The sequence below is a fragment of the Acomys russatus genome, chromosome 25 (genome assembly GCF_903995435.1).
Source record: "Acomys russatus chromosome 25, mAcoRus1.1, whole genome shotgun sequence".
NCBI classification, from domain to species: Eukaryota; Metazoa; Chordata; class Mammalia; order Rodentia; family Muridae; genus Acomys; species Acomys russatus.
In genome coordinates this window covers 4627514-4649013 of record NC_067161.1, presented here as the reverse complement: position 1 = coordinate 4649013, position 21500 = coordinate 4627514, and the positions used below count along the sequence as shown (strand labels likewise).

Genomic DNA, 21500 nt, shown 5'->3' with positions numbered 1-21500 from the left:
AGAACCTATTAAAGGCCAGGGACAGCAGCACTCAGATCTCTAAACCTTGCAATCCTATAGGGAGCTAAGAGGTGGAGACAGGAGACGCCTCAGCAGCTCATGGGCAAGAGAGGCTCATGGACTCAGTGAGGAACAAAACAGAGAGCCTGCTTCAGACAGTGTGAAGTGAGGGTCAACATCCATGACCACCCTCGAACCTCTACATATGCTCCGTGGCACATGTGTGCCTGCCCTCACATGCATATTACACATGCCCCGGGGGAAGCTTTTTCAATCTACGTGTCCATCAAATTGCTCTTCCTCCTCCTCCCGGCCCCTCACCTACTTCATCCTATTTGTAGTTCATCCTCAAGCTCCATCCCATCTCTTGGTTTGATATTCAATTCATAAGTGACTTTCCCAGATGAGCTCACTCTGCCCCTCATCAAATCCTCTTGACTTACTTGACAGGAAAATGGTCCTGAAACTGCTGTGCTTTAAAAGACGGTACGTCCAGACTCCAGAATATTACACAGCATTAAAAACAAGTTAGCTACCAAACTATGCAAAGACATGAAGGGATCTCGAGTGGGTATCAGTAAATAAAAGAAACACACCCGAAAAGGCTCCATCCTCTGAGATTCCCCCATGATGAGGTATTTTGTTATGGAAAGGACAAAGCTATGGAGATGGTCGAAAGCTGAATATTCACTGAGGCCAGGGAGGAGGGAGGCGGCACAAGGAGGATTTTTATGGTGATGCGAACCTTCTCTGCCGTGCTGTAATGATAAGTGTGTCACTGGAAATTTGTCCAAGCCTACAGAAGCTACAACACCAGGTAGGAATCATCAAGAAAACTGTAGGCTTTGGGTGATGTGACACACTAGTGCACACTCATCAACTGTGACAAATTTAATGTGCTTGCCATATGAATATAAGAACCTTTGTCAGCACCCCAGCACCTGCATGTGGCCCTGTTTAGCTGTGATCCCAGCACTGGGGAGACAGAAACTGGGGGTGGCCAGCAGCCTTGACTGACCAGTGAGCTTCAGGTTCAATGGTGGACCTTCTCTTTAAAAAAAAAAAAAAAAGGTGAGGAGCAACTAAAGAAGACACTTAGTGTCAACCTGTGGCCTAATCATGTATAAGAACATGTACATGTGAGTGTGCACACACACACACACACACACACACACACGGGAATGAAACAGAGTGTTGCTACCAAATAGACTTGGGATGTTATTTTAAGCACATTGTGCTGTAGCTGACTCGTCTGTGCCTCAAGCAGGCCACCGTGCATTGTAAACACCTGAGGGACTTCTAGTCAGAGCCTCTCCGGAGCCTCTTTTGGGGGTGGAACATTTTTCTGGAGTAGAAGAGATCGGTCCAGAGCTGTCCTTGGGACGTGCAAAGCTAACACACATTTCAAAGCAGGGCGAGGACTGAGTTGGAGCTAGAGAGGCCTTCAAGAGTCAGACGTCAGAGGGAGTGATGCGTGTGCGGCCGTGAGTGCACACTTCCCCTGAATGCGGTGTAGACCATGATGAGTTCTCGGGGGGGGGGGGGTCAAGGTCATCCCCCATCATTAAAAAAAATGAGTGTTCTTGCTGGTGTCTCCACCAGGAGCAGTAACTAACACCCGTTGAGACAGGAGACCCATGAACTGGGAAAGATGCTCTTCAGCAAATCCCTGGGATTCTGTGAAGCTCATATCCCATGCCTTGAGGGCCCTCATCCCTCCCTATGCATGGATTTTATATACACAGATTCAACCAACTGCAGGAGGATATACATCTGTTCTTATTGCTCTCCCCAATGCAGTGCATTGTAATAACCATTTATACATTTGTGTTGTATGGATACTGTATATAAGTCATCTACAGAGGGAACGTTTGCATAGCTTACTTGTACATGCTACAGTACCCTAAGACCTTTTGCGGACATTGAACCTTCCGGGTTCCGTATCACAGGCATCCTGGATATGACCCTGGATCAAGATGTGAGCGCCCAGCTGCTGCTCCAGCACTACTGTGCCTGCTTGCTGCCATGCTCTCACCATGATGCTCATGGAGGCTAACCCTCTGGAACCACGAATCCCAAATCAAAGCTTTGATTTTTTTAAGTTTCCTTTGTCATAGTGTTTTGGCACAGCAATAGAAAAGTAACAAACATGGTGTTTGTGAGGGCATTCCAGGACAAGTCATTGGAAAGAGAGGAATGCCATCCCATGGGCTAGATAGATGTTCAGCCTAACCTTTCCATTCAATGGTTGGTTCTAATTATCAACTTGACACAGTCTACAATCAGCTGGAAGGGAAGTCTCCATGATGGACTGTCTGTGTTGGATTGACCTGTGGATGTGTCTGTATTACATTTGTCTGTGGAAAGCCGCATCTGCTGTGTATGGGACCATTCCCCAGGAAAGAGGTTCTCAACTGTGTAAGAGTGGAGAGAGCTAACACAGCCATTGTAGGTCCTTGGCTGTCTTCCTGCATACACACCAGCATAAAGGACACAAAGCCTTCAATATCATCCTCATCCTACACCCATATGATTGGTTCTTTATAAAAAGATTTATTTACTTATTCTATGTATATGAGTGGTCTCTCTGCATGTACACCTGCATGCCTGAAGAGGGCATCAAATCACATTATAGATGTGGCTGCTGGGAATTGAACTCAGGACCTCTGGAAGGGCAGACATTGCTCCTAACCACTGAGCCATCTCTCCAGCCCCCAGGATTGGTTCTGAAGATGCTAGAATGCTGGCAGAATGGCACACATCTGTCAACCCAGAACCCAGGAGGCAGAAGCAAGTGGATCTCAACTTTAAGGCAAGCCTGGACTACATAGCAAAACCTCATGTCAGAAAACCAAGGGCTGGAGGCGTGGCCCAGTGGTAGAGCACTTGCCTCACATGCACAAGGCCTGGGATTTGATTCTCGGCACTGAAAAGAAATAAACTAATAAAATACTTTGGTTTCTACGGCAACTGTCTACAGACTTTGCCTGTCCCTGGACACTGGAAGACTCGCACCTGACACAGCATGGGCTCTGGGATTTGGCAACTGAAGTGTCCTGTCTGACTGGCCTATAATCACACTGTCCAATACTGTATTTGTCATGCTGGTAAACTCAACCCCTATCTCACCTGCTGCTATTACTTTAAGCTTACTTCGGGGGAGGAGGAATAACAGGGTAAGTAAAGTCCTTGCTTTACAAGCACGAGGACCTGAGTTCAGACTCCCAGCCCCCACATAACAGCCAGACATGATGGCATATGCCTGTCATCTCCGCACTGAGGAAAACAGAAACGGGCAGACCCCTGAAGCCTGTTGGTCAAGAAACCTAGCCAAATCGCCAAGCTCCAGGTTCAGTGAGAGATTCTATCTCAAAACTTAAGAGGAAGAGGGACTGAGGAAGATACCTGACATCAACTTTCAGTCTCCAGGTGAGCATACACCTACATTTATGGCACCTGCATGCACATGTGCACACATCACACACACACACACACACACACACACACACACACACACACACACACATGCACCAGTACAGAGTACCACAGGATACAGCTGCTCCCATTGGAAGGTCCCTCGCACAGCCTTTCTGTGACTTTCCAGTGAAAGGCACACCATAGAGGACACACATCCCCACGGTCTGCCACAAGGCCTGTGATCTGAGCCCCCCTCAGATCCACTCGGACATGACTCCTTACCTGGCCTCCTGTCAAGCTCCACAGATGATTCTCTGCTGGGAAGCCATCCATTTTTACAACAAATTTAGAAACCGTGTGGATGCAGTGACAAGAGCTGGGCAAAAATCTCGTGACTAAGGGTGGGCAGCCACAGAAGCCCCTGGCAGCCTTCAAAGTATTTATTAGTTTTTAAAACTTGAAGCTATTTCACTGTGGTTTATATTAGAGTCCATCATTATCTCAGAGGTTTTTTTTTCCATTGACACAATAGGAAATATCAAAGAGGCTGAAACACGAAACACCCAGGGAATGTAAAAAAAAACTGAGACTAAATGAAAAATACATGTCACAGCAGGTGTCAGAAAAGCAAATTAAAATCATAAGATAACATTTTCATCTGGCCAATTAGAAATGTTTTTTACTTCAAGCGCTCATGAGTTGGATGACAGGGGCTTTAAGGCATCACTAATGGATATGAAATGTCCAGCACTTCAAGTTTTCTGGAAAACAATGAGCAGATTCTTATTTGGGGCCTGGAGAGCCAGCTCAGCCACTAAGAATACATTCTGCTCTAACAAAGGACCTGAGTAGGGCAGCACCCATGTCATGCAGCGCCCTGCTGCCTGGAGCCTCCAGTTCTTGGGTATCAAACACCTTCCTCTGGCCTCCAACACACGCACGTGCACACACACATGTATGTATGTATGTATGCATGCATATACGTGTGTGTGTGTGTGTGTAATTTGAAATTGGCATGAGAAAAATTACAATCTAGGAAAGTCTGTAACTGTGTATATGCCAGGAGCACGAAGGTCCTTCCTCATGCTCACAGGGTTGTCACCTCAAAGGAAGAGATACAGAACCCATCTTCCACCCAGAATGCTGGGAATGGAGGTGGCCCATAGCCTAGGTGACCCCTGTCACCTAGGGCCAGGCCATAAAGACTGGAAGTGCCTAATAGCCCAGATGGCATCTGTGTTCTCTGTATGGCTGAGACCAGATCCTCCCCAGGCCCTTCATGGAAGAGGGGACGTGTACTCTGAGAAGAATTCCAATGCCGTTATGCCTCATTGTGCACACAGGACTGTGTTACACCAGGAAACTTCTATCCAAATTGTACTGTGCCTAAAATAACCTGCCCAGTGTCAGACTCTAGAAGTTTGAACCAACACTGGCTACTGAGGCACGCTGAAGCCAGTTTCCATCTTGCCTCGAGCAGATTGTTATTCTGCCCGGCCTGGTATTTGCACAACTATACATGCGGACATGTGTGTGCATATGCGGTCTAAGGGGGAAGACTAGAAAGCAAGGTAGCAAAGTGGTAACAACTGTCTGTAAATGGTGGCATTTAAACAACATGTATTGTCTTTGTACTTCTCTGAATGGCACGATATGCCTGCATTTGATTTGATTATTATCTTAGCTGGTTATGGGGACTTTCTTTTGTGTCCTAGCTTGGAGGGACAGGTTGCTCTAGTATATGTTTCTGAAACTGGCCCTGGCTGTTCAACCTAGGCTGGCCTGGAATTCTTGATTCGCCTGCCTCGGCCTCCAAAGTTCTAGTCCTGGTGGCTCTATTTGAGAACCATGGCTGACAGTGCAATTTGAGCTTTAGCTGCACTCGGCTTGAGAGATAGCTCAGTGGTAGGACATTTGCTTAGCTTGCTTAAGGCCTGGATCCTGGATCCTATCCTGAGGGGAGAAAGGAATGGTTAGCACTTAAAGCTCCCATCACTGTGAGGGGCACTCTCAGCTGTCGGCAGAGGAGGCCATGATGCCCAGGTCAGCTTTGATGTGATGTGCTGTGAGGGAGCAGAAAGAGCAGGGGACGGCGCAGGTGGAACGAGAATAGCTGTGTGGGACACATCATTCTGCCCTCTCTGCTTCTATAATGCATCTGTCCCTGATGGAAAAATATGTTTTAATATCACTAAACAGGAAAGAAGGGAGGGAGGGAATGGGGAGAGGGGAAGAGGATGAGTGAGGAAAGGAAGAGAGGGAAAGAAGGTGAAGGGAGAGGAAGGAGAGAAAGGAAGGGAGGGACAGACGGAGAGAAAGAAAGAAAGGAGCAGAGGAAAAATTAGTGCCGACTAACTAAAGCAAAACCAATGTCCACTTACTAAAGCAATGATCTAACTAGAAGCTTTTGTCTTCTCAAGGCCATTTTCAAAGTCTGCTGGAGGGTGTCACGTGCCTGGCTTGTGACATAAGGAAAATGTGTCACCTGGAAACTGACATTGCATCCTCTGGCCTTACAGAAATCTCTACAGGGAATCTCTCAGCAGAGTTGAACCTTCCCCGGTCTCAGACTCCAGGCATACAAGACAGGATGAGGCCATATTGTAAGTACTGCTTATGCCTCAGGCTGAGCAATCCTAATTTGAAGAGAGAAGACGGAGAGAGAGACGCTCAGCCATTTGTAATAACAGAAGGCAGCAGCCAAACTCTTTTTGGTTGGAAGAAATGTCATCCCAAGGAAAACTCAGGAGCTATCAAGTGTCATTCGTTCCTGATAGCCTTGAGAAGTGGGTTAATAGAGGAGAAAGGCTTTGACTGGAAACTGGCTTCCAGTCCTCTATAATCAGCCTTCTCTGCCTGCTGCACATCCTTGGGTATAGCAGAAGGTGACCCTCGGGGAACAGCTGCCTGCTTGGCATCAGTTCCTCAGTCTGACTCTAACACACTCAGAGACTCCTAGACCCAACAGCCCCTACCCCGCACCTCGCCATAGCCCGTGGGCCACCGTAATGGTCACACGATCCTGGCCTGGACTTCTAGGTCTCCACCAAGCAGGTTATGGGTTATATCAAAGCAGACAGTATCACATGTGCACAGACATTTTCCCCCAAAGTGCAGTTGCAAAACTGAAGTGGACTGGAGACATGGCTCAGCAGCTAAGGACACTTACTACTTCAGCAGAAATCTAAGTTCGATTCCCAGCATCTACACAGGGGCCTCAGGCTACCTGTAACTCCAGATTCTATGCCTCCTTCAGGCATCCAAAGGTAGTACACACACATGGTACACATATATAGGTATGCACACATGCCCATTAAAATGAAAATAATAAACATTTTTAAACTATAAGAATTGAAAACGTTAATAGTGCAATTAACGCAGTAGTCCCCACTTATCTGAGGGGACACAGTCAAGTCATTCAGGAGGTACCTGAAGTCATGAATAGCGCTGAACTCTGTACATGGTAACAAGCCCTAATATACTATGCATTTTCCTTATATGTACATACCTATAATAAAATTTAAGTTTTACTTTAGAAACAATAAGAGACCAGCAACAATAACTAAATGAAATGGGGCACATGGCAATACTCTACAGCATAATTTATATAATTTTGATTATCTCTCCCATTCTCTCTTATTCACACACAAAACAGATGCTCAGGTGATGATGATAACAACGAAAACAAAAACTACAGAATAACTAGCGTGTAGGTAGCACACAGGCATGGAGACAGTGGACAAATGGCTTGTTTCTACCCAGAACGTACAAAACAAGAGAATACAGGTTTCATCACCACCATTCAGGACAGCATGTGATGTTAAACATGTGTTGTTTATTTCTGGAATTTTCCATTTGCAGCTCTCAAACTACAATTGACTGAATAATTGGAAGTGCAGAAGGGGAGACCACAAGGGAAGAGAAGGGCACTGTGGATCAGTCCCCGGAAGGGCTGTGGGCATCAGAGGGTCTACGAATCCCTGAAACTGTACCTGTTGTCATCATGTGCAGGAGGTAACAGTGCGTACGAGAACTCCAGGAGCCTTCCCTAGAGCATGAAGTGGTCCACAGATCTCACCCACATCACCACAGACTAGATTAAGCTCTGAATGACCCTGTGAGCCAAGTACTTCCTGTTTTTGTCAACCTGACTCAAGTGAAGAGTTTTCTGTGAAGAGGAAACCACAATTGAGAAAATGCCTCTATAAAACTATGCAAAGCCTGTGGGGCTTTCCCTTAATTAGTGGTTGATGTGTGAGGGGTCCAGAGGATCAGGGGTGGAGTCGCCCCTGAGCAGGTGGTCCTGGGTGATAGACGAGAGCAGGCCGAGCAAGCTGTGAGAGACAAACCAGTAAATGTGCCCTTCCACGGCTTCTGTTTCAGCTCTGCCTCCAGGCCCCTGCCCAGAGTTCCTACCCTGCCTTCCTTTGCTACACAGGGACTACAACTGGAAGAAGAGAAGGTGGAGTGATGATGGTGATGATGGTGATGATGGCGATGATGGCGATGATGATGATGATGATGGTGGTGGTGATGATGGTGATGATTATGATTTGACAACTGGGAAAATCAGAATGGATCTGTCCCTAGAATATAAGCATATTACTATATTAAGAGTGAAACTATGAATATATGTAAGTAAATACTGATTAAATGAAAGCAGTTACAGAAATGCCCACTTACAGATAACTGGGAGTTAATCACCCAAAACATTGTTTCCACTGGCGAATACGGTGCCACCAACCTGCCCATTGCCCTGTCTGTGAGCCAGCTGGGTCAAGACATACATAAGTTTCCTCCTTTTCCAATCGAATATGTCCTCTGGGCTTCAAAGTGAGGACGCAGGGCTCATTACTTCCTCCCCATGCCAGCCAATCTCCACCGACTCACTCCCACATGGGGAGAAAGGGAGGGAGTGCATTGTTTTCTGCCAGACCCCAAGCCCTAAAGCACCAGGGCTCTGGGATTTAAAAGCAGATGAAGGGCTTGAGTGGTGCAGAGCATCTGAACAAGGGCAGGCCAGAGGCTCAGAAAACAAAGGCACTTGCATCAAGCGTGATGGCCTGAACGTACTCCCTGGACCCATACAATACTGAGAGAAACGACTCCCACAGGTTGTACCCTAACCTCCAACGGCATCCTCCCACCCACACATGCATGCATACATTATAAATAAATGAATATAATGAAAAAATACACAATTTTTAGAGGTGGCCCAGCCCTGGCTTCTCCCTCATCCCTGACAGTCAGTCACTGTGGCTGAGCCACACCCTGACAGGGGCTTCTGGTTCTATAAGCCCTAATAGCCAATGCATATCATATTCCTCGCCTCAAGCTGAAACTCCAGCCTTTAATTTACCCTCAGCTCCATCTCCACACGGAACAACAACAAAAAGATGAAGATTAAAACCTTCCACCCTGCAACAGGCCACAGGGCATCTGAACATGTCTCTCAAATCTGCCCTCCCCCCAGACCTCCCTTCCTCAGTTGAAGCCCCCTAAATGCCTTCTCTGAGACTCTTCAGACATTCCCTTTATATCCTGCACAACGCTGACGGCACCTCCTTGGCACACAGTGCAATAGCTCAAGGTAGAAAATCGCCCTCTGGAACTAACACAACTGTGCTGATACCAGTGTCTATGGTGGTGAAGGGCAGGGTGGCTGTAGTGTTCAGGTGGTTCTGCCAACACTGCTAACAGAAACAATTGTCACTGGGGTAACTGTCGCCTGTTCTCAGAAGACCGTGTGGGGCAGATTCTGAGTTAGCTAGTGTAGGCCTACAAGCCCAGCACAGGATGTTGAAACAAGAAAACTGCACTTTCACCACCAGACTGGGCCTCAGAGTGAGAGTCTGCCTAGAAGTCACTGAGGCTGGGGAGCTAATCCTCTGTGTAACAATCGCTGTGCAAGCACAAAGACCTGAGTTCAAATCCTCAGCACCCACAAACCTGTAACCTCAGAGCTGTAAGGGTAGAATCAGGCAACTATCTTGTAAGTAAGAGGAGCCAACGGAAAGCAAAGTAGAGATAACCAGGACCTGAGAGTCCTTTATGGGATGTTATTTCACTCATTTAGATGTGGGGCTCCATAGCAAATAGAAGTGCTGGACGTCTTAAGGAAGTAAGTCATTACGGAAGAAATACTCTGTTACTTACAGCAATTGCAATGTATGATGGCGCCATTCTCTTTTCTTTGACATCATACTTTGAGAAATAAGGCCCTGTTCATTTAAAAGATGGATCACTGCTTAGAACCTCTTTAACTATTTGGGGGTCTTGTTTTCTTGGTTTGGGATTTTATTATTGTTGTTTTGCTTGGATTTTGTTGTTTGTTTGTTTTGATTTATTTGAGATATGGTCCCATGTAGCACAGGCTGGTTCACATGCAGCCTGGGCTAGCCCCTAACTCCTTGGGTCACAGAGGATAAATCTGAAATTCATCTCCCTGCCTCTACCTCTCAAGTGCTGGAATTACAGGTGTATGCCGTTACAAGCAGCTAGAGTTTATACGTTTTTAAAATCCTGCGTGCTGAACAATGCATCTAGGAGTCCGGTCCAGTGTTTGTGGTCCTGCAAAGTTCCTCTCCCAGTGAGCTGAAAAGCCATCTTCTCCCTTTCCCAAAATAGTGCAAATTCTTCTTAACTCCATGGAAGATGTTGGTCAAAGGCTTCGGCTTTCACTTCTAAGCTGAATATATTCCAGAGACTTAGTATTATCCTTCGTGGTGTCCGTAGCTAATAAAAAAAAAAAAAGGGCAGCAAGAATGCTCACAATGGCTCAGCAGGTAAAGACAGGCACTCACTGCCATGTCTGGCGGCCTGAGTTTGATCCCTGGGACCCACATGGTAGAAAGAACGAAGTGATTTCCACAAGTTCAGCAGTTGTCTTCTGACCGCCACAAGTATGCCACGGCCTATCCATGCCCATGCACATACATACAATAAATAGATAGATAGTTAAATAGAGAGATAGATAGATAGATAGATAGATAGATAGATAGATAGTTAGATAGATAAGCAGGCAAGTTATTAAAATTTTAAGATGTTGGATTTGCTGGAAGTAAAGGTGAGTTAATTCCACACAAAAATTACTACTACTAATAATAATAACAATAATGTTAAGTGTAAAGAGAGGGGCCTGTCATTGGCTTGACTGTACATTTCACCAAGTATACGGATATGGAAGGATCATGTGTACACCTCAAATACAGAACTTTCATTTATCAGTTATATATCAATAAATCTGGGGAGGTGGTCCCTGCAGTACAGACTACAGCGTAAGTCCATCATTTCAATTTCTTAAAAGAGTTTGCATTTTAATTTCATTACCAGCATCTTCACAATGCAAAACAAGAAACCCAAAATATGTTTAAAACTCAGTTGTCCATAATAAAGCTTGGCAGTCTTCTGGGTTGACACGAGTCCCCAAACCCCACTGAGCACAATCATGCATCAGAAGGGAAATAAAATAGGTGAAAAAAATAAAGCACGGTAGACCCACATTGCAGCCATGTGGTCCTCAGCAAAGCCTGCAGCCCCGGAACATTTCCTCATCTCAACATAGAGGAGATTCAAACAAATGTTCCTGGTGCTGCCAGGTTGCCCAGGCTCCCACTGACTCATTACTCCCTGGCACGGTTACATGGGAAAATATATGCAATGTTCTACAGTGCAAGGCCTGATGCCCAGTGAAAACATACGGTCCAGCGGGGGAGTCATTTAGTGCAAAGGTCAAAGAGATCATCTCCTCTTTCAGCTGCCTCTGTATCACCCACACCTCACTTCCGGTTTACCAGTTTTGGGGTGGTGCAGAACAGAGGAAGAATCTGATGGTTCATTTTCAGAGGGGCCTCAAGCCAGCTTCTTTCCAGACATAAATGACCCCTGACAGCCTCAGCTGCTCCTGGGCACCCCAACTCTACAGCCCTTCCATACCGGAACCAAAAGTTTGGAGAAAATTATCAACAGCTAAGAAATCCTGAAGACAGGCAGACGCAAGGTCATATCCCTAACAGGCTTTAAAATAAGCAAAATATAAAGCATAGACGTGAGCCCATAGGCATGGGTTTTGTTGAGAAAAGAACAACCATGCTGGAAAAAGGGAAAGATAAAGATAAGACTGGGCACAGGGGGGTGGGGGGTGGGGCAGCAAGATTGGGCCCAAGAGGGAAGGCTGTGGAGCTTGTTACTGAAAGGTTCGGAACCAGCCAGAGCATTGGCCAGTCTTAGCTGGTTTGGCCCTACTTACTGTGAGTCTCAAGTGCTCTTATCATGAAGTGGGCGTCTTTGTTTCCCACACCAGGGCAAAGCTCACACTGAGTTCTAAGAGGGCAGAGTCAGGGCCTGGCTGGCCCCTAGAGAAAGAACAGTTCATGCCATGTTGGCCTCTTAGTTTTCTAAGGGCTCAGCTCCAATTTCTCAGAGGAAATATCTTTAGAACCTCACATCACTTTTAATCCCCTATTTGTAGTTGCTAAATATGCACGTTGGTGAAAAAAATAATTATTACAAGTGTAAACACTGTGTGCTGTGTCTTAAGAGTCCTCAGGATGAGCCAGGCACTCACCAGAGGCAGTCGGTACCCATGACTTCACTGAACACTCTAAATCGCCAGAACCAGGAGCTAACATTGTCCCAGTGTGGCAGTTTGTCCCCCACAGACTCCAGTATTTGAACACTTGATCCCCAGTTGGTGAAGCACTTTGGAAAGGTTGAGATACTGTTAGAAGGTGGAGCCCTGCTGGAGGAAGTTACTCCTGGTGTTCTCTCTCTCTCTCTCTCTCTCTCTCTCTCTCTCTCTCTCTCTCTCTCTCTCTCTCTGTCTCTCTCTCTCTCTGCCTCTCGCTCTCTCTCTGTCTCTCTCTCTCTGCCTCTCTCTCTCTCTCTCTCTCTCTCTCTCTCTCTCTCTCTCTCTCCTTCCTGTGTGTGCATGAAAAGGTGCTGAGCCAGCTTCCTGTTTTCACCACCAGGAAAGCATAGCTGTTACCATGCCTCACAACCATGATGAACTCTGTCCCTGTAGAATCACTGAGTGAAAATAAATTGCTTTTGATAATGGTATTTTTATCACAGTGACAGAAAAACAATGGATACACCCATTTTGCGGATAAAGACAAGGCAGCACATTCTTTAATGGCCTTTGCATTTGCCAGCTGCCAAGTGGTGGGGCCTAAATTTAAGCCTGGGTTATCTAACCCAAGAGCCAACACACAACTATTCAACCATCACATTCTGTAAAACAGTAAAGACAGGCACTCTTCGGCCTGCAATATCACTATTCATATCTTGGTAAACTTCTTGCCAGTCTTCTCTTGAAGGCAAAAAAAAAAAATTTTTCAGAGCTAGAAGGGGTCTTAGGGATGATGTCAGCCAGACTTTCATTTCGCCAAAGGAAAGCAGGAGATTGAGAATGGTGAGGGGTTATCCCAGGGCCACACGAGTTTGTGGGGATGGAATTCAGGCCCTCAGACTCTTGGCCCAGGGTTTTCTGAGATTCTCCAACTCAAGCTCCTTGGCAGCAGCACTCAGAGGGTGGCGAGGATAGGGCCAAATGGCCTGCATCCGGCTAGGCAAATGTCTCTGGAGATTAACACTGGCAGCAGTATGACAGCACATACACGCTGAGCATACAGAGCATAAAGGGCATTCAGAGGAACCCCTGGGGAGGGATGGCCCAGTGGGCAAGAGCACTTGCTGTGTAAGACGAGGACCTGAGCTTGGGCCCCTAGCGCCCAACTAATAGCACCTGTAACCCACGCACTGCGAGTAGACAGAGAGACAAGAGGCCCAATGTGACTTAATGACCCTCTAGTTGAGCCAAAATGTGAGCTCCAGATTCAGCAAGAGACCTTGTCTCAGGCGAGTAGCCTGTCGAGGTGGTAGAGCACTAGGCCAGACTGTCGGACAGGCTCCCTGGGCCTTTGCACATGACTATACAAATACATGAACCCTCATGGGCATGCACATGTACATAGAGAAAAGGAAAATGGAAAGGAGGGAAGGAACGAAAGAAAGAAGGAAGGAAGGAAGAAAGGAAGGAAGGAAGGAGGGAAGGAAGGAAGGAAAGGAGGGAAAAAGGAAATATTAACAAGGTATAGCTATTTTCCTCATAAGCATCAGAGGTCTCGGTTCCCAATGCATTCAGAACCAACTTCACTACAAATCAGGAAACAGACAACAGACAGAGACTATATCGTCAAAAGACGACAGTTGGAGAGGATGACTTCTCTTCAGCCAACAGTTGCCATGGAGAAGTGGCAGTGTGGCCAGGCCTTAGATTTTTTTTTTTTAAGCTATGATTTAAACTTTAAAGTGTTGTTAACTAATTGAAATTGGACCGATAAAGGCTGTGGGGGTGTGGGTGCAACAAACCACCCAGCTAATGGCCCGATAACCACTCCGTTTATGTGATGGCCTCGGTGCAAGATGAGTCAGTAGACGCCACTGACTATCGCTCATAGCAGACCTAAGATTCCTTCCTATTTGCCCCTCTCATCCCTGCATCTCTTTTCCCGTTCACTCTGTCTAGAGCAGTCTTTTCCATCTGGGGCTACCAGAATGAAAACTAACCCAGCCCTTCAAGCATAAGACCACAGCCATGAAGGGTCAAAGCCATTCCCCAAGAGCCGAGGAACACTTGAACAGTTAGTCACGCCTTCTGAGAGGCTGCCTGCTGCTCCCTGGTGATTTGTGTGGGAGGCAGTGGATGGCTGCCTCTGACATGCCTTCTCCATGCAGCTAGAGCTGGGCCTGCCACCCTCCCTCCCCAGTTCCCTGCCTATGCAGCAGCAGCCGCTGAGTGGGCTCCTCAGATCTGCATGTCTGCCCTTTCCCTGAGCCTTATGTGTTTCATGGGAAAGCACATCACTCACACACAACTCGGGATCTGCCAGGTTGCAAGAGCACCAGCCTCCCCCACCTACCACTGAGCTGTCATTTAGCACAACTCCAGGGGAGTTCATGTGCAACCCCTAATTCATGCTAGTCCCCAGGATACTAGTAATTAGCTCCTGTTAAAGAGAGAAAAAGAGTTGGCACACATGTATGAAATCAGTCCACACCTAGGAAACAAAAAGAGCACTGAAACATACCGTGATATGTTTGTCTGCCCGGAAGCTGCAGCGAGCTGGAGGCAGAACCAATGACTTGATTCATTCAATCTGCAAACATGTATCAAGTAACCAAAGCAAAGGGCAGGATCCAGGCAGGCACACCATGGCCCAAAGTGACCATCTAGCAGATGTGGGGGATGCAGAAGCAGCTCCCCTGATGTGGGGGGGGGGATCCAGGAACAGCTCCCCTGACCATGGTCTGAACACTCTGCAGCCATTTAAAATCAAACCTAAGTTCACTACAAGGAAAAAAAAATCCCAAGAATATATAATCAAGTTTCAAAAACATAAAAGCAGGTTGGGAAATAAAACTAGCTCAAAACCAGAGGGAAGTCTTTTCCTTCTGCAGCCCCTAAGACACAAAATTTGTTCAGGACTCTTCCGTGCTTTTAATTTATATTGTATTGCTTAGGAATAAAGAAAACAAGAAATCAAAGACCTAAAGTACAGAGGACTGGTCCTGGGAGATGGTTCAGCAGGTAAAGGCTTTGCCACATCCTGAGGGCCTGAGCTCCACGCCCCCCCCCCCCCACTCCCGGAACCACGTAAGAAGCCTAGTGTGCACAGAAGATATCCCAGCCCTCCTGCAAGAAGCTAAGGAGCAGAGAGAGAAAGGAGATGCAAACAGAAGCTGGAGTGTCACTATCATGGGATAGGCACTGTGGCAGAAAAAAGGTGCAAAGAGAGAACTGACTCACAGAAAGTTGTCCTCTGACCTCCACGTGAATGCATAGCACACAGGCACACACACACAAAGACACACACATACACAGTCACACGCACACAAACATGCAAAAAAAAAAAAAAACTAGTTAATTAAAAACAAAAGATACGGAGGAGTCCCTAAAAATGCACGCCCTGGAAGACTAGAGCTGAAACCAGGGTGCATCTCAGTGGCAGAGAGCAAGCCACATATTCACAGATTCCACCCCCAACACCAGAAAAAGGGACTAAAGAAGAAAGAAAAGGGAAGAGGCAAGCGCCACAGTTTCAAGGAGGAAGATGGAAGCCATGTGATCCACTGGGAGATAGGTCCAGCATCAACCATGTGAGTGCAGGTGTTAACACCTACGGGGCCACGACATCTGCACTAACCCCCAAAAGCTGCATCTCAGGAGGCCCCGGCCTGTGTCAAGGAGCCATGAGGAAGTCACCAGCACAGATGGGTCCAGCCTGCACTATCAAGCGTGAAGAGAAAGAAGAAAGCTCCTGACTGAGCTGTTGATGGAGATTCTGGTTTAGAAACATGTGCCCAAGGCCTGAGGATGCAGCTTGGTGGGAGAGCGCTCACCCAGCACAGGTGAGGCCCTGGCTTTTATCTCCGACAATGCAGGGGAAATGAATAAATAAAAGCACGTTCCTTTACAGATAGGAGGCACAGGAAACTCTGGGACTGGGGCTGTAGTTCGGCAGGCAGAGTGCTTGCCTAGCTTTCACAGCGCCCCAGCATCCCATAAACCGGACATTGTCTCAAGTGCATAGAATCTCAGCATTGGTGTGTAGAGGCAGGAGGATTAGAAAGCTGAGGTCTTCCTTGACAGGACTCCAGGGGTTCATCAGGCCCTGGTGACCTGCCTTATTGGTTGTCCATACAGGGTGGTCAACCATAAACACACAAACCACAAAACTGACTCAACAGACTCTGTTTATATACACTTGTACACACACACACACACACACACACACACACATACACACACGGAACAAATATAATCTAAGTAAAGGAAGCTAGCAATTTTAAATAGCGTATGGGAAAGTCTTGGGGGAAGGTAACTGGCAAGGGTTGGAGGAAGGAAAGGAAGTGACGTAATTCCATTTGAATTAAAAATAAAATATATTTGCTCTGAAAATAAGCTCACAAATATACATAAATAGTATCAGGAGAGTTGGTTGAGAAACTACTGCATAGAGTTACATGTGTATGAAATAAAGAAAGGACAATTCAAAATAGTGCAAATAACCAAGAAGACAAGGGAGGAAGTATCCAGCAGACAGGCCAAGGAGTTTTCCAGAACTAAAGACACTTTAGTCTTCTGGAAAAAAAACTCAGACTTTTTGTATAGGCTACAAAAAAATAGTAATATAAAAATAGTATAATTCTGAAATTATAGCCTTTCAAACTGTTCCTAGAAGAAACGCACGCACGTGTTGCCACGGTTAATCCCGCTGATAAAATTTACAGCGAGCTTGTTATTTTCTTCCTTAAACTTTAATGTACCTTCTAAGTGCTCTACAATGAAAAGACATTATTTTTATAGTGTCTGTGGAGGAGAATTTATTAGTTCAAAACACATACACACATGAACACTTTTTTTTTAATCTGCCCTCAAAGGCTTACATTCTAGGTGGAGGAGGTTGATGGCCCATGAGGAACAATACTCAAGGCTCCTCTGGCTCCCACATGCTGCTACACACACACACACACACACACACACACACACACGGGCTGAAGAGATGGCTCAGCAGTTAGGAGCACTTGTTGCTCTTGCAGAGGAGCCAAGTTCTATTCCCAGCACCCATATGGCAGCTCACAACCACCCATTATCCCTGTCCTAGGGATCCAATGGGCACACGTGTGGTGAATATTCATGATGGATCCTGGCAAAACATTAAATAAGTCGTTTTTTAATCTTATAATAAATAATTAAAAATAAATATACCGAGCAAAATCCATATGGTGACTGGCATGGGCAGATGATGTAGGAAAAACATGAACCCAGCCTTTCTACCAGGGGCCAAGGGAAGGAGGCGCGTGCAAGGATGGGGAGCAGATGCAAGGTCTAACCAACTGGCTTGGTTTCCTATGCAGCATGAGTCTGTCTCTCCTGGACAATGTGAGATCAGAACTTCATCTACCCAAGCTGAGTGCTCACCACCAACTTAATGAGCTTGCAAGACCACCCACTGACACAGACCAATCAGCACCTCCAAGGTAACTTAGATTAGCACCTCAAACACCTGTCCCCTGACACCACTGCACTTAGTATAAAGCGGTGGCTCTCAACCTGAAGGTAGACCCTGAGTGACCCTTTCCTACGGGCGGCCTGAGACCATTCAAATGCACAGATATTCACATTACGATTCATAACAGTAGCAAAATTACAGTTATGAAGTAGAAATGAAATAGTTTTATGGCCAGAGGTCGCCACAGTATGAGGAACTGTCACAGATTTAGGAAGGTTGAGAAACCACTATTATAAACTTTGTTCAAGGGTCAAGTAGACTGAGAGAAAAGTAAAAAGTGATGTGTGCCTGAAAGCTTGAGTGTGTGCATGCATGTGTGAACGTGTGTGTGTATGTGCGTGTGCGTGTGTGTGTGCATGTGCATGTGCGGGCGTGTGTGTGTGCGTGCGTGTGTGCGTGTGTGTGCGTGCGCGCGCGTGTGTGTGCGTGCATGTGTGTGCGCGTGTGTGTGCGCGTGCATGTGTGTGTGCATGTGCGTGCGCGCGTGTGTTTGTGTGTGTGTTGTGCGCGCGCGCGTGTGTTTGTGTGTGTTACTTCTGACTGATAATCAACTGACTGTTATCATGCTGTCAAGTCAGAAGAATCAGAAGTGAAAACAACATAGGTGTGACATTTTCTGGGTGACAGTCTCCAGCTGGAATCCCCTTGTGGGGCTTGTCAGTCTTGGGGAAGTTGAGGCTTTCTGGTCACAATACCATCAGCACACCTAAGCAAGGCAGTTTTAGACAACAACCCATGACAGGTTCTATAAATCTAAATAAAATCCACGGAACATTAAGCAGTTACCTAAGCAGGTGATAAAGAGACTCACCAAACACGTGCATTCCTAATGAAGGGAAGGCTGTTTGTGGCTCAGGAAAACTTCTTTCCTCTCTAACCACATCCGGGTTTTCTCCAAGCACCACCCTCCAAGCCCGCTCCTCTCCACATCACCTCCTCTACACACATGCCCGGTGGTGTATCTCCCCACTTCAGTGACTCCCTGCCATCCTGACTCATCTCCCTCCATTTCTGACACAATCAGAGCTGCGGAAGTCTCTCCTAGGCCACTTCTGGAAAGCGCCAGCTCAGTGAGAAGCCCTGGGGCCCTCTGATGTGCTCCAACAATGGACGCTTCTGTCCCTCTGGTTGCTCTTGCTCTTCAAGCGCTCTAATCTTGTCTTCTCTAGAAATGTCCCTCCCAGTCACCTTGCCACTCCCTGGGTCCTTTCCTCCCTTACTCTTCTGCTCACCTAAGGGCACTTTTATCGTGTCTCCAAAAAGCACTTTCCCTCCCAAGAGAAAAAACAACACAGTCACCCATTCCCCTGACTTCTCAAAACTCTCTTTCAAGGGAGGCACAGTGGCTGGGCTAGACAGACAGACAGAGACCACCATTTTATGAATCAAGGTTCCTTGGTGGTCAAGTTCATAGCATGCCAAGGAGTGCTCATATTGGGGGGAATCTCTCTGAACCCACATTCCCACCCGTACTGGAAATGAGAGCCTATCCCATACACTTGTCACCTCATAGTCAGAAGAAAGAGCCAGAGAGCTACATAACACACCCAACCTCAAACCACCTTCCCAGGTCACATGGGAACAAAGTTCTCTGATGACTTTCACTGCGCAGCCCAAGCTGGCCTGGAACTCACAGACATCTGTCTCTTGAATGCTGGGATCAAAAGTGGGTGCCTTAAGCTAGGCACACACCTGTAATCTTAGAACTTTCAGGGATGAGGGGGGTCCGGGTTGTGCAGAGGCAGGCAGATCTCTGTGAGTTTGAGGTCAGCCTGGTCTACAAAGTGAGTCCAGGACAGCCACGGCTACACAGAGAAACTCTGTCTCCAAAAATAAAAAATTTTAAAAAACTAAAATAAAATAAAAAGCTGTGTGCCTTTTTAACCTATATTTTTTTACGTGCCCTGCTATACCTATTCATTTTTATGTGTTTGCTTCTATAACCAAAACTTTGAAAAGGAACGTCAGTCATAGTAGTTAGATTTCACAATCTAATCCCCTTTCCCCTCTACCAAACAGGAGCCGCCATGTTCTTTCTTGGTGCCTCTTCTCAACTGCGCAAGCCTAGCTCTAAGCTGATTCACCGCCCTCCCCCATGGTTCCCTACCTCGTATGTGATGAAACACATACCTTGTCCCTCTTAAACAAGGACAGATAGTGTTAAAGGTTAGGTTTGGTTGCCATGGGTCACAGCTTGAGCCCAGAAAAACAGGTCTCTGTTTTCATCACCCACTGTGTGGTCTTGGGGAGGTCTTCTAACACCTCTGTGCCTCAGCCACTTTGTCTGAGAGTCGCGGGGGTGTTCTAGTAACTCTAAGGCCCTTTGCAGACCCCACTTAATACAAGTACGGCCAGCCCTTCCCTCCCAGCCTTCCTGAGGCTTCTTTGAGGTATGGCTTACTAACTCACTAGCTCCTCTTTTTCTCTCAGTTTACTTCCAACTTTCTTTCCTCTCTTAACTTCCGCATAGCAAGCTCTCCTGACATGCCCCTCAACCTCCAAGCCTCTCCCATCTCTTCTCCAAATCAAAGAACTCTTGTCCAAAGACAGCCAAGAAAGTCAGACACATTTCCCTCGTTTCTGAAGTTCAACTTTCATATCAGGGCCCAGCTCCCAGAGCCTTCCATTTGGTTATCTTTGGAAGCCCTGTAATGAAGTTGTCAGCCCACACAGGAGCTACCAAAGGGAACCTCATGCCCTCCGACACCCAGGGCCTCCAATTACTTCCGGGAACTCACTCCTCCTCCCTAGAGGCAGAGCTTTGCCCACAGGCCTCCAGCCCCAGGGTTAGAGCCTCCTGCTGCTGTCTGTAAGTCTACTTAAGCACCAATCTGTCCCCTCTTACGTTTTTTCTAAAAACCTCATATACCCATCCTTAGTAATTTTTAAAAGTAGTTTTAATCACTTTACCAAAACAAAGAAAATGGAGTTTCTGGCCCAACTGACAATAGGAATAAAGCCATATCGATCCAAGTGCCCCATGCGTGCCATGCCTCTGAGCTATCTGAAAATCTCCAAGCATTCCATCTCCACCCCAATTCTATTTGTGTATTTTCTCTGCTCCTCCTGGCACACCAAAGCGCGTCTGAGTACCCCGTCTTCACAACCAAAAGCAAACGGTGTTTCCATCATGTCTGGGCTAGAGAGACACAGCGCGATTCTCAGAAAGGCCAGAGGTCACTTAACCTGCTTTCACGTGAGCAGATGCTAGGGGCGCCCTAAGCCCCCGTGGTTACTGCCATTTGTATAATCTGCCTCTCCAGGATCCTGGCAGTCCACTCCTCATGGCCTTACCTTGTCAGCCATGATCATAGATGCACCCCCGTGAATGCCCAAGATGGGGATGAAAGTCTGTGAGGAGATAAAATCCAGCATCTGAGCCACAGCCTCCTGGTCGGTGTCGTCTCCAAACACGAGGCCATGGATGCGGGCCCCGGACATGAGGTCGCACACGTGAGTGATGAGGCTCTTAGGGTCAGTACGATTCATCAGTAACGCCACCACGTTCACGTCCAGGGGCAAGCCGGTTGCCTGCTCCGGGCCCCACAGATTTCGAAGTTCGCGCTCGGTCACGTCGTGGCTGTGACCCAGGAGCACCGCAATGTTCAGCGCTGGGGGACCCTTCTCCGCCGCCGCGTCCTGCGCCGGACCGCTCCAGACCAGAAGGGCCGGCAGTACCAGCAAGATCCAGTAGCCCAGTCTGCCCATGGTCGCCACTTAGGGTCCCTGTAAGGTGGAAGAGAGCAAGAGACAGGTGGCGGTCAGTGAGGGGCCCTGGTAACAGGAATGACTGCCCCAGCACCCGCTCTAGGAGGCAAGTGTGAAACCGAGCCCCAGCACTGGCTGCTTTTGTCACTCACTGGATGCCAGGCACATTCCTCGACCCATGTCCACCACCATGTGCTACTCCAATCCAAGTTGTTTCTCCATCCCTGTCACCAAGCTTATCCTGGCATCCTGCTTCCTTCTCTCTTGTCTCCAGCCGCTTCCCCCAGCCCCAACTGGGTC

The 21500-nt window shown here is 47.1% G+C and overlaps 1 protein-coding gene across 1 annotated transcript in view; it reads right to left on the bottom strand.

Moving 5' to 3' along the window:
- The window catches only part of Grin2a (glutamate ionotropic receptor NMDA type subunit 2A), a 398907-nt gene extending 377689 nt beyond the window's left edge, over window positions 1-21218 (bottom strand). The window contains exon 1 of the mRNA XM_051167318.1: window positions 20787-21218. Coding sequence (XP_051023275.1) covers window positions 20787-21200 — 414 coding nt within the window. The 5' untranslated portion in view covers window positions 21201-21218. The remainder of the gene's footprint in view (window positions 1-20786) is intronic.
- Between the last annotated feature and the right edge of the window lie 282 nt (window positions 21219-21500).